General features: G+C 38.6%; 1 protein-coding gene across 1 annotated transcript; it reads right to left on the reverse strand.

Annotated features, from left to right (window-relative positions):
• Positions 1–650: 650 nt before the first annotated feature.
• On the reverse strand, positions 651–11,971 carry LOC104518129 (nuclear prelamin A recognition factor). Its single transcript, XM_010170148.2, has 7 exons — positions 11,891–11,971; positions 10,728–10,871; positions 8,913–9,045; positions 7,481–7,615; positions 2,438–2,556; positions 1,436–1,565; positions 651–727 (listed from the first exon to the last, which is right to left on the reverse strand). Exons 2-7 carry the CDS (start codon positions 10,800–10,802, stop codon positions 651–653), a joined length of 669 nt encoding a protein of 222 aa, XP_010168450.2. The 5' UTR covers positions 10,803–10,871; positions 11,891–11,971.
• Between the last annotated feature and the right edge of the window lie 376 nt (positions 11,972–12,347).

Consider the following 12,347-nt stretch of genomic DNA (forward strand, 5'->3'; position numbering starts at 1 on the left):
AATGTATTTAAAAAAATAAAATTACAATTTCCTGGAAGGGTTCTACTTCTATCAATTCTGCAGGCACATAGTGGAGGAAGTGGGAATTTACTGTCAAGATACTGCTCTGAAGCTGAGGGAGGCACAGAACAGATGGTCAACACCACGATTGCATCCCAGCATCTTTGTGTGAGGCCAGACAGCTGCGGGGGGGCGATGAGATTGTTCAGCTTTACACAAGCTCAAGCACAAGGAGAGTTCTGAATGGGGTCAGCACCCTGAGACAGTCACACAGTCAAATTTAATATTACTGCATTAAACTATAAATAAGGAGCTACACAAATCTTCAAAAATCATAAATTTGAAATGAGTCACTAGATAGGGGTTATTACCTTAAATTATCTGCTTTGTATTCAGACAGTATATACAGTTTTATATTATCTGTTTCATATACTTTTCTATACAGCAGTGAACACCTAAGAGAATACTTGGGGGGGTTTTGGCCACTATATAAAGGACGAGGCTTTAGTATACTCAGGCTTTGATGCAGGCTTCTTTTTTCTTTAATAAGAAAAAAACATTGTTTTGAGAAGTTTTACATTTATGTTGAATAGGCTCAAAGGTGTTGTCATTTGTCATCAAAATAAGGAAGCAATCCACAACAAAACTACTTACAAACTATCTACAGCTACTTCAGGCACATCTTTCAGAGACACATTTTTCTGTTCCATTATTTGGACAATTTCACCTGTAGGAAAACATATGACATTTTACTTTCAACACAAAGCAAAATGCACATGCTGTGCCTCTGTTTAAGAGATCAATATCCCAACACCTGTATGTTCTCCAGCTACTGGAGAGTAAGTCACATTCTCCAATTCTTACTGAAGTCAGTTCCCTCTAGTAACTGAGAAGCCTGACACTTCCAGCCCTGAAGAAAAGGGTCTTCAGCTTGCTCCAAACTTTGCATAATGCTATCTGTTAGGTAAAGTTTGAAAGATGTTTCTACACTGCAGGGGGGGGAAAAGGAGGATACGTAGTTTGGACAAGAAGCCTAAAGACAAGAGCCATGCCAAAAAGCCCGTGGGGCCATGCATTTGGGATGTTATGAATAATTCCAGTGGAGGTTAAATAATGACCATAGACAAGCAAGACAATGATTTTAAACATGGATTTGCATAACTCTTACCTTTCTCAACAGGCTGACAAAAATAAATATTTTAATCTTGTTCTCGGGTTAATATCAACTTAGAAGGGAAGTATTTTTTGGTTTCCCTTCCCTATACAATGCCTATACTACCAGGAGCACAAAAATGCATACTTATTCTTAAAGCAGGAAAAAGCCAACCTTACAACTAAAGCAGACTTGAAAAAAGCAAAGTGTGACATAAAGGCTATTCTAACAATGGTGATTCACTTATGTCTTTATAAATAGTAAGTTTAAAGAAGATTTAACCTGATGTCAGAACACAATCAACTTCTTGTGAGTTATACAAGGCAGTGTAGAAATCTTCCCGCAAGGCTTCCAGTTTTTTGTCATAACAAGGCGCCACAATAACATGGAAAATTTTATCAGGAGACAAGTTCTGTGAAACATAGAAGAGAGCACAATGGAAACTCCATGAAGAGCAAAAGACAGCTTGCAGGACAGCAAGGATGAAAATAGGATAATAAACTCTCTGCAGGTGATACTAGCAATCAATCCCTAGCAATTAAATTTAAACATTGCCGCACACAGATGAAGTGACTCGCCAGAAGTCACAAAGCATCAGCAACAAACATCCAAAGTCAGTCTTCTGGCTGAAACTTTCACTTATTCCTTCAGGCCACATCTTCTGCAGCTTTTGATTGCATTAGGAAGTGAACGCAAGTCAGGACTTCAGAATTCTGTTTTCTAGCTGTCACTCATTCACTTTCACCCACAGCAAGTCCCCCGAGATTTCTCTATGTGGAAACAGCAATACTTTCCTATACAATGTGGATGCAGTTAGATTTAAGTAAGACACGTAAAAAGAATAGCAACTTTTTCAACATAGAGAATATAAAAAGGTTAGTTTCTAGGATACAATGCTGCTTTTGGTCCCAGGGCAATTTCTACATTATTCTCCTCTGCTTCTGCTTTGGCTATGCTATAGAACTACACAGGCAGCATTTAACAAGAATCTCTTTAGCTACCCTGGATTTAATTTCATCCATAAATATCTAAATCCATGTTGCACTGGGAGCACAAGGATTATTGCCAGCTTACACTCACACATGAAATGAGGTTCTTTGTAAATTCTAATGGGCACTTGTATAGCAGCAGAGCACCATTTATTCTTCAAGTAAGGACAAATAATTCAGGAAGATGTGTTATCTATTGCTTTATAATACACTGAGATCTATATTTCAGTATTAAAACCTACTAGCCCATCTTCATAGAAGAGTATAATGGTAAAAATAAATCAGAATGACTTACCTGCTGCCTGGCAAAGTAGCCCTTCACCAGAGAGCCCATGATCTGCTGTGGAGATTTTGCAGTGCAAATGTGAGAGGTCACAAGATTGGTAAGTACCCTTTCAGCGTACCGGATCCAGCCTGGAGTGACAGAAAGTGACAGCTAGATGGTAAATTGGCAGCAGGCATAGAACAGCTCTTACAAATGAGACACCTTCACAGCAGGTAGGACATTTCTGCGTAGGCTGGAAGCCCCATCTTGGGAACTGTAGGAAACCTCAGAGCTCCGTTAATAATGCTTTACAGTTGGCTATCAATAATTCACTGTGTTATTAATTTGAGACCTGGAAGCCACTGTGAACTTCTATTACACCCTTTCTAATGCACAGATAATCACAAAGCAGAAAGAACAGGGCTCCAGTTAACAAAAAGTTGACTTTCTAGACCTCAGCCCTTGGATCACCAGATACTACAACAAATGTACTCTGTTCAGCTGCTTAACTGTAACCTTCTGCTTCCTGAGATTTAATATCAGTGCACCCAGCTTGCCTCCTCTAGAACAGAAGTCACATGAAAGCATATTCACAAGATGTAGAAGATTAAGCCTGGGAAAAACCGTCTTATTTGACTATTGCTGGAGTAACCACACCTTCTTTAGAAACACCCTCCCCTCACAGTAATCAACTGAATCTCTCTGTATAACATTGTCTTAGTTACTCAAGAGTCCTCCTTCCTTCCACCAGACTCCTTCAGCATTTCAGCTATGACAGGCTATGTATATTCACACCATTTCCAATATCCAGAGCAGTTCTCTTATTCCACATCTTCCAGAACAGGAACTGACAAAGAAGCGGATTAAGATATTTAGGGTGTGCGAGTCTTCCTTAGGCACTGTAGCTTTTACTGAAAACAACAGTCCAGCATCTTTCACAGCAAGGATTCAGAAATTTTTGCTTCACTTACATGAACTGAGAACCAGACAGAAATGTTAGGCCCAGCCTTTCTAGGGAAGTGTGATGCTTTTGGTGCTAAGAAGTAGTGAAAAATATCACATTTTAGTCTTTCATCTTCCAAAAGATTGGTGTTTACATAAAAAAGAAATATTGCTGTGAAGTACATGCTGCCCAGGAAAGGTAAAACCTGAAGGTTAATTCTTAAGCTTGAAATTAAAACATTACCAGGTGTTTATACAAATCTGTCACTTGGAACACTGCCACAAAGGCCAACAACAGCACAAAACCAGAATCCAAGCGGTGCTCAGACAGTTTGTCTCTCTGGGGCAGAGAAGTGGTTCTCCCAGTGTCATAAAATTTTACTGATGAAAATTAGAAAGTACAATTATTAGGGAAATATGAGGGTCCTCCAGGAGTTTAAATCTTCTCAATTTTTGTTTAAGTACAGACTTCACGATTAACATATACTGGTCTCCATGGAAAATCTTAAAGACATACATGACCTTCAACAAGCATTCATTTCTGTTGTAGAAAAAGCTAAAGATTTACATATCTGGACTGTGCTCAATTGCTAGACCCTGAATAGGAAGTTTGTTTAATGTCCAACTCCAACTGGGACTTTAAGTCCAAAATATTATGTGCAACAAAGGACTTAACTTCTTGGTGCTTGGTAGAAAGGCCATATTAGCATATTCTGCATGATGTCTATATTCTATTTCTTAAATGGCTTTAGTCTCAAGTGCTGTTAAAAGTGAACAAAAACTGCTTCAAACAAAATTAAAGACAGTTTTTAAAAAACATTCTGCCTTGTATGTCAGCAGCATTTCTGGAAGGTCCTTCCCTTATACTGCGGCTATGATTACCACTAATCACCACACCACTCTACTATGAGGCGAGTTTTCAGAATTTGAACATTTTAGATATTGTAATCACAAACTGTAAGGAAATTTCACTAAATCCTAAGAGGCTTCTGGCAGCCCAAAGCAATTTCTTAAATTGTTTCTTTCCTTGCAGTAGGCAGAACAAGTGCCTAGTAGTTCCAGCTCCACAATGACCATTAGTCACTGGTTAATTATACCAGCAACCTTGGTGAATGAGCAACACGAGCATTTATCTGCACTTCACATACAGGCGAGCTGTTCCTGCCTACTCATCAGCAGGGCTGAGTTCCAGAGCCACAGCTACAGGAAGCCCAAGATACCCAGTTCTCCTATCAGTGTACATCTGGACCTGTACAGACCTATATCCTTCATAAACTCATTCAGATTCTCAGTCATTTGTTGGCTTGTGTTAGCATCAAAGAACAAGAAACCCCTACAGATCACTGTGTAAATTCTTGCAGATGTACTTCAGAACATGTTATTTTTAGTAGTTTATCATGAGTAGATCACAAAGATGCACGCTACAAATACCAACACATCAGTATAAAGTGCAGAAAAACTAAGAAAACTCTCACTACTGTAAAATCTCATTGCAGTAAAAAGAAAATGGTTTAGCTGACTGAGACAAAAGCAATTGAATCCTCAATAGTTATTCTCTTCTTCCTTATTCTGCCCTCTTGACCTGTTCTAAGAGTTCACAGAGGTTGGCAACGCATTAAAAATGCTGGCTGATTCCCAGAGCAAGTGCTTCATGTTGTTTACCAGTTTGGTATATTAAGGAAGAGAACTGACTACTTCTGAGATATTACATATACATACAATCAGCAGTTACACTGCTGTGCTTTCAATGGGAAACAACAACAAAATATTTATCTCACTTTCTTTTAAGAGAGCAGCAGGAAGAGGTAGGAACAATTAAGACAGAGAATTAAGACTAAAATGCTCCTTTATCAGGTTCTGGGACTACAGGGGCTACGCTCTTCTGCTCGTAGTAGATTTTACACTACAGACCACTCCTGCAGAGGGTGGTATTTCTGTGGAAAGTTACACCCAAAGATAAAGTAAAGTAGTTATACTTGATTTCACATTGACCTTATACCTACAGAGTTATGTAAAAAACATTGTGATAAACACACCCAGTAAACAACATTTCTGGAACAAATTTATGTTATCTAGGGTAGAGAGAGAAAGGAAAATGAGGAACAGAAAATGCACCCAGACAATTAAAGTCAGGAAACACAGTGAAAAACCTTACTTTAAAGATGACTGATCATGGTTTTTGTTTTTTTTCCCCTGTAACTGCTGTCAATGGGAATGAAATAACACATCCTTTCAGAATGGGTTTACAGTGACATTTCAGTTCAGTTTTACAGAAGTGGAAAGCATCCGTGCTTCTGCTAACACCTACACCACAGCAGATAGCTAACACCATAACTAGCACTGAAAATTGAAAATCTTCTGTAGAAGAGACAAGGAGAGAAGTGCTCCATTCACTATTTGAAGTACTTCCAATGAGACTGTCTGGTAATCTGAGCTCTGTTTCAAGATGAAGAAAATGAAAATTTTCCCAGAAGTTCCAAAATAAATCCTCAGGGTTTGAATTTTAAATAAACCATGTACACTAAGACAAAGATAAGTAATAGGGGGTTGTTTCAACTTCAAAAGTTGCACATGACAAAAAGCAACGTACAGTACGTCTGCTCCTGAAGATAGGAAATAACACCAAGAGTAACAGTGACAGAAGAAATAGAGACTTTTCCCCTTAATATATATATACATAGTTCCTAAAGCATAACCCAGATACTTCCACTACAGAATACAAACAAAATATATACAAAGTATAAAAATACATACAAAGTTATAAAAAGTATAATTCAAATAGCAGTACTTAATCAATGACAACAGCAGATTCTAGGGATCACCAAACACATCCTCTAACTCACTCTCTTGTATCTGTAACATTTCTTTGAAGAATGCAATCCACTTCAGTTATTTCAAAGCCAGAAATAAATATTTTTGTATTTTATTAGCCTTTTGAAAAGCAACACCATGAGCTTCCTAGGGTGTAGTTGAGGGGGGGATAGGTGAAGAACTTACTTTTTACCCCCTTTTTGATACTTCTTTTTTAGGAATGTGACTTATCATACTTAAATTAAAATGACAGTGTACTAACAAATGGAAAAAGTAAACAATGACTCAACGTCCTACATCTTTTCAGTTGTGTTAAGTGCAGGTTCTGTTCATAAGAAAACAAGTTCTCAGGTGCAAAATTTTCAGAAGTGAGACATTTAGTGAGTCAAGTCTATAACAATTCAAGTAGGAATTATTTTCTAAGTGTTAGACATAATAATCTCACCATGATTAAGAGTAATGTCACTTGCTACTTTGCCCTAGGCTCAAGTGGCAAGTTCAAAACTTTGCTTAAGATAATGGAGATTGTGGTTTAATTATATCAGTTAGCAAAGTTCCTTGAAGATTCTTTTCATTGAGGAATCACCATGTTAAATTTTGTGGTCTGGACATACAAGCAGCAGCTTGTGATTAATTTCTCCTAAGGTCTTACACAAAGCACTAAAAACCTCAGTGCTTCTGTACCTCAGTTGCATTATCCAGAGATTTACATGCAATACATGCTGCTTTTATAGAAGTGATGGGAAATATAAATGACCAAAATATACTACATATAAACACTAGCACAGGAAATGAGGAGTTCGGTTCTTTGTATTATCAGAGGCTGTGGACTAAAGCAAGGTTGGTTTTTTTTGAAGAGCAACAATACAATTCACACTCCTCAACTTTCACAGAGCTGCAACAGAAGACAACTGTAAGATGCAGGTAGGGAATTTATTGCAACTTTTTGTACCCGAGTGCCTAAGGCCCTACGCTGAATTAGCACATGCCTTATCCAGCACAGTCACACCCCTTCCTTGTCTGCATCATTCACATTTATGTGAACCCCACTCACACATGGGAAAGCTGATGATGCATCTTGGAAACAATCTCTGCTCTCCCAACAGCCCATGAAAAACAGGCCCATCTAGCAACACACTAAGGATGATCAGTGCTACTGCTAACCAGTACTTTGTGTGATACTGGGTATCCCTCAAAAGCAAAGACAAAATGCTCAAAGTTTTGTAGGGCTCCCAAATGAAACCACCCTTTCCTTAGTTCCTTGGTAGTTCCCATGAGACCAGGTGGAAGTACAGGAATGTTGGAGAAATCAGTTCTCACCAGGGCAAGCAGAGGCAAACATCGGTAAGGCATGCTCTTCCTGGTTCCTCCGTTGATACCGCTGCACAAATTCCCTCTGGCTCTCCAGGATACTGAAATCAGCAGCTATAGTGGTGTCAAATACATAATGCACCCCTGCGAAAGAAAGCAGTAACGGAACATTAATTACTAGAATGTTTTCCATCTCACAGGCTTCCTTCCAAGTTTGAGGTCTATAGAAAATCTTGGGAGGATTAACAGGTGTATATTCTTTCCTCTCTCCAAATTTTCACAAACAGTAGAGTCAAAAATAAAAGCCATACACTGAAAAGCTCCCTTCTATGTCATGAATGTAAAAGGACCACCAACTTGCTAATGTTTACTAGCAACACCTTAAACAGTTGTCTGCTTCCTGATGAGAAGCTTGTCATTCAGCATGTTTTTGCTTTTTCTTTAACTGAATGGGATTTGGCAGCTCCTGGGCCATATGCAACGATCTGGAAAAGGAGCTTTTTTTTCAGGACATGCTGAAGTCACATATTATCCACAAAAATATATCCAGCTGAGGCATATCTTCCACTGCTGAAGTTGTCTGCAAAGGTACACGAGCCTATCACTAACACAGCAGAGACCTTCTGTCTGCCTGTTTGGTAACACACTCCCTATACTTCTACGTAATATTGAGCACGTCCCTGCAGCAAGTGAGGCAAAGATAATTAACGCATTCTAGGAAAACTGGGGCCCACCAGAACTTAGAATTCCTTTCAGATTAAGAAAATATACTGGGTACAGAGATGCATAAAAAGTATGAAAAAGAAGAAAAAAGAAAAGTAAGGGAGGAAACAGTTTATAGGTTCATTACTGTCCTTTTCCTTCCTCCTTCAAGTACATTAAAAAACATCCCAAACCTATAGGCAAAGTGTTTTTTGTTTTTTAGATAAAACTTTGTCTATATAGTATAAAGAGCAAAGGAAATACAGATTTAACATAAAATAGGCAGATAAAACAGTTATTGCATGTAACTTCAAGTTACAGGGAAAAAAGGAGACTGAGACTCTTCTATGGGTACAATGTGTCAAAAGGACTGGAAGGCATCTAGGATAAGAATTCCCTCCCCCCTCAAATTACAAAACATGGGGAAAATCTTACTGAAGGTCATGAACAACATATCCTCCCTGATTTCTTTGTAGCAAAGCTTTTGAAGACAGCTCTATAATGTCCTTCTACTCTGTGGCCTTTACTATCAACATGGCAATGCCTCCAATCCATCTCTGAAACTGGTGTATGTCATACTGGTGCACTGCCATTAATACCATAGAGTCCAGACTTCAAACTTTAAACGAGACCGTGCAATGGCACTTTCTGACTGCATAACACACAATTCTGCTGAGGAAGCAAAAGCCTGAAGTAATCTCCCCTTTCTGCTCGACCATCATCACAAATCCAGACTTACCAAGACTTTTGAGGAAACCACAGAGTCTCTTGGCTGCATCATTCACAGAGAGATTGAATTTAGCAGCGAAATAAGGCAATGACTGAGGGCACATAGACACTGCCAACACTTTGTGTTTTGAGGTATCGCATTTCTAGTAAACAAAACAGAGAAAACAAGGTCTGTAATTACAACAGGGTAAGGCTCCCGACGTTCCCTCCCTTCTTCACTCCTGGAGTTATTCCTCAGCAACCTATGCTTCAAGTGGGCCACATCATTAAATCCCCTATGAAACAAATATCAAGTGTCTTGAGGGCAGGACATGATCTTTCTCTGATCCTTTCACTGTTCATCTCTAATCATCTGTAGATGTTTCTCAGGGAAATCCATCCCTCTTCAGGCAATGCTGTGCCTGGTCTCCTAATGCCATAAGAAAGGTTAAGAGACATTCAGCACCTGTAACATTCAAGCAGTGTGAAACATTCTAGCAGGTATGAAAAAAAGCTGTATGTCTAAACATAAATAAATAGATAAACTAATGTTTACAGGAGCATGGGCATTTGAAGTTACAAATCCAACCCAGCAAATTACAGATCTGATCCTTTGTTAAGGCTCCCGTGTCTCTATCACTTAAGTTGCTGAGGGAAATTGCCAAGATAGGACCCTCAACAAACCAGTGTTTGTAGGCACTGAAGAACCCTCTGAAAATACCTAAGGTGGTGTGCAACTGTACAGTTCTGATGACTGTGACATTTATTTGAAGATGAATCTTGTGGCTTAGTTGGGACTTTTTCCAAACCAGTGGAACCCTTGGAAGACAAACCAGGACTATGCCGCAGACAAGTCTCACCCTAAGTTAACACTTACATACCCTAAACGCTGTGTAACAATCCTTCAAGTAGAGCTTGTGACTGCCTGGAAAGTATCTCTCTTGCTCACTGTCCTCTTTTTGACCACTGAAGTTTTGATCAAGGTCCTGGACTGCCTCCCTATTGCAGACCTAAGGCTCTCTTAATAGGACCCAGGTGACCCCAAAGATTTTCCCACCACCCTCTCTTCTCTTTTTTTTTTCCATGTACAACAACATCAGACTGTATGGAGAGTTCAACCAGTTCTACAAAAAACAAATCATTATGTAATGAATCCTCTTATTTATGACACTCATGTACTGATTAAGAAAAAGCATCAATTCTGGCAGCTTTTGCATACCAAGCAAGGACACAGTTCTGGAGCAGAACTAAAATAATTAATTCAGTACAGCAATCTAAAGATCTGAGCACCATATATAGCAAATAGCTTCCAGGAAATTCAGATCTCGGCAGAAAATAAGACAACAGCAGAATGCTTTTAGAAGTTTTGCTAAGAATTTGGATGAAAAATTCTGTTCCAAATACAGTCTGCTCGAATATATATTAAAACCAATTCTACTTTCAAAAACTTGCCTTGATGACATCATATTATGTGGATGCATTGACACCACAAACACTCAGAACAGTCCTAGTAACAAAGGTATGAGTATTTATAAACACCAAACCACAAACTGATTTGTTATTACAGTAATGAGGTAGTTATATTTTTCAAAAAATGTTACTTTTGCAGGTGCAGTACCTTTCCTCCAGCACTGAGGTTAAGTGCTGTGATCGTGCACCTCTAGTACAAAATTATTTTAAGTATTTTAATGTTCATCTTGCCTGAAGTTTTCACTTCCTCTTTGGAAAAGTATATCCTGACAAATCTTCACATTATCTGCCTTGGGAAACCAAGCTGCTTAGTCATTCTGTAATTTCCTCCTCCTCACAGAAAAGAGCGTGTTTGTTATTGTTTGTATCACCTTACCTTATTAAGGTTAAGAATACGAAAGAGCTCCTTCTGATTCTGTTGGAAAATTCTGACTCCTTCTTCTGAAGTCATACAATTGTCACAAGCTAGGCAGTCGCTAAGGAGTATTTTAGCATCAGCCAACGTATGAAACTCATTTTTCTGGAGGGGGAGGGAAAAAAGTAAACAAGTATTTAATAACGATTGACCAATTTTCAAGACCTCTGCAATAAGCCAGCTGAGGAGCAAACATGCTGTTGCTGTTTTGTTTAAAACAAAAAAAAAATCCATGAGACTTGCATGACATCCAAGATTATTTAGAAGTAATCAGAGTTATTTGTTCCATCATTCTCTATGGCTCTGTTGCTATTATTACTCTGAAACTATAAAATGTTTAAGCATAAACATAGAATTAAATTTAACCCTCTAGTCCATGTTCTAGTAACTTGATTTGCATTGTATTTCAGAGCTGACAGTCCCCATCAACTCACCAAGCAACTGAAAAAACTTTTACTTGAACTATTAAACCTCTTTAACAGCCAGATGCCTGTCTAACAGCAAGATGGCTTTGGTTTTTTAGCATGAAGTCAAACAAACAGAATGCAGTCCCACAATTACATTGACCATATACTGTAAGATCAGGTTTCAGGCTTCTGGCTACAATACTATTGGCAGCTCACCTGTAGGAAGAGGGAATACTTGGATAGAAGGTGCAATGTAACCAGACTACTTGCAAAAAACCTGAACAAAACCCCCTCAATTCAGAACTAATTTCCAGGGAAACTATTATCTGTTGAAGCACAGTGTGATCTGTAAGTTTGTCTGATATAAAAAATAAGAAAACATTTTGTGCACTTGTACTGTCAAAACCCCTCTATTCTTCTTCCAAGCTGTCTCTGTTTTGAAAACTTGATGTAAGATTTTTAACACTCAAATTTTTTAGGACTTCAATTTCTGTTTTGTGTTTGCATAGAAATGAGGTTTTTTTATTTAATCTTTTTTAAAGATTCTCAGTTCTCATTGTCATGAGCTGTCAGAAGTGCTCATAACTGCTTACAACTGCTTGTTGATTAGTGTTCTATTTAGTACTTGAAAGTTCTCTACTTATAACCTCTTTTGGGGTACACAGCAAAAAAAGAACACAAATAAGACTGGATTACAATTTTTAGCAGGAACATTACCTCTTCAAATCCATCATGTGAACTCAGTGCATCAACAGATGTACTTTGCGTATCATCGTTTTTCTGTTTTTTGCTGCATTCCTGAAATGAAACATAAAATATATGTATTACGCAAAACACAATCACCGTTCAGTAAGAACATCTTCACAGAACTGTTTATATCGTTAAACAGGATAGCATTAAAAACTAACCTAGTTCTTTCACAGTTTCTGGCAGCGTTAGATGTATATCTACACACAACGCTTTGTTTGCAAAGTGCATTTGCTACGGTGGAAATAATTCCTCGGAAATCCACTTGCTCCATCAGTTGTACAGCTCTGAGCGGTTTTGGTTTGTGGGTTTTTTTTTATCCCGAGGGGATGATCACACCGAGCACGGAAGCAGCTCTGGGCACATACGTGACGGCTCCGAGCGGGGCCAACAGCCGCGGCCCGGCGATAACGCCGCTCGGTCCCTT

The sequence above is a fragment of the Antrostomus carolinensis genome, unplaced genomic scaffold, assembly GCF_000700745.2.
Source record: "Antrostomus carolinensis isolate BGI_N321 unplaced genomic scaffold, ASM70074v2 Scaffold55776, whole genome shotgun sequence".
Classification (NCBI taxonomy): Eukaryota; Metazoa; Chordata; class Aves; order Caprimulgiformes; family Caprimulgidae; genus Antrostomus; species Antrostomus carolinensis.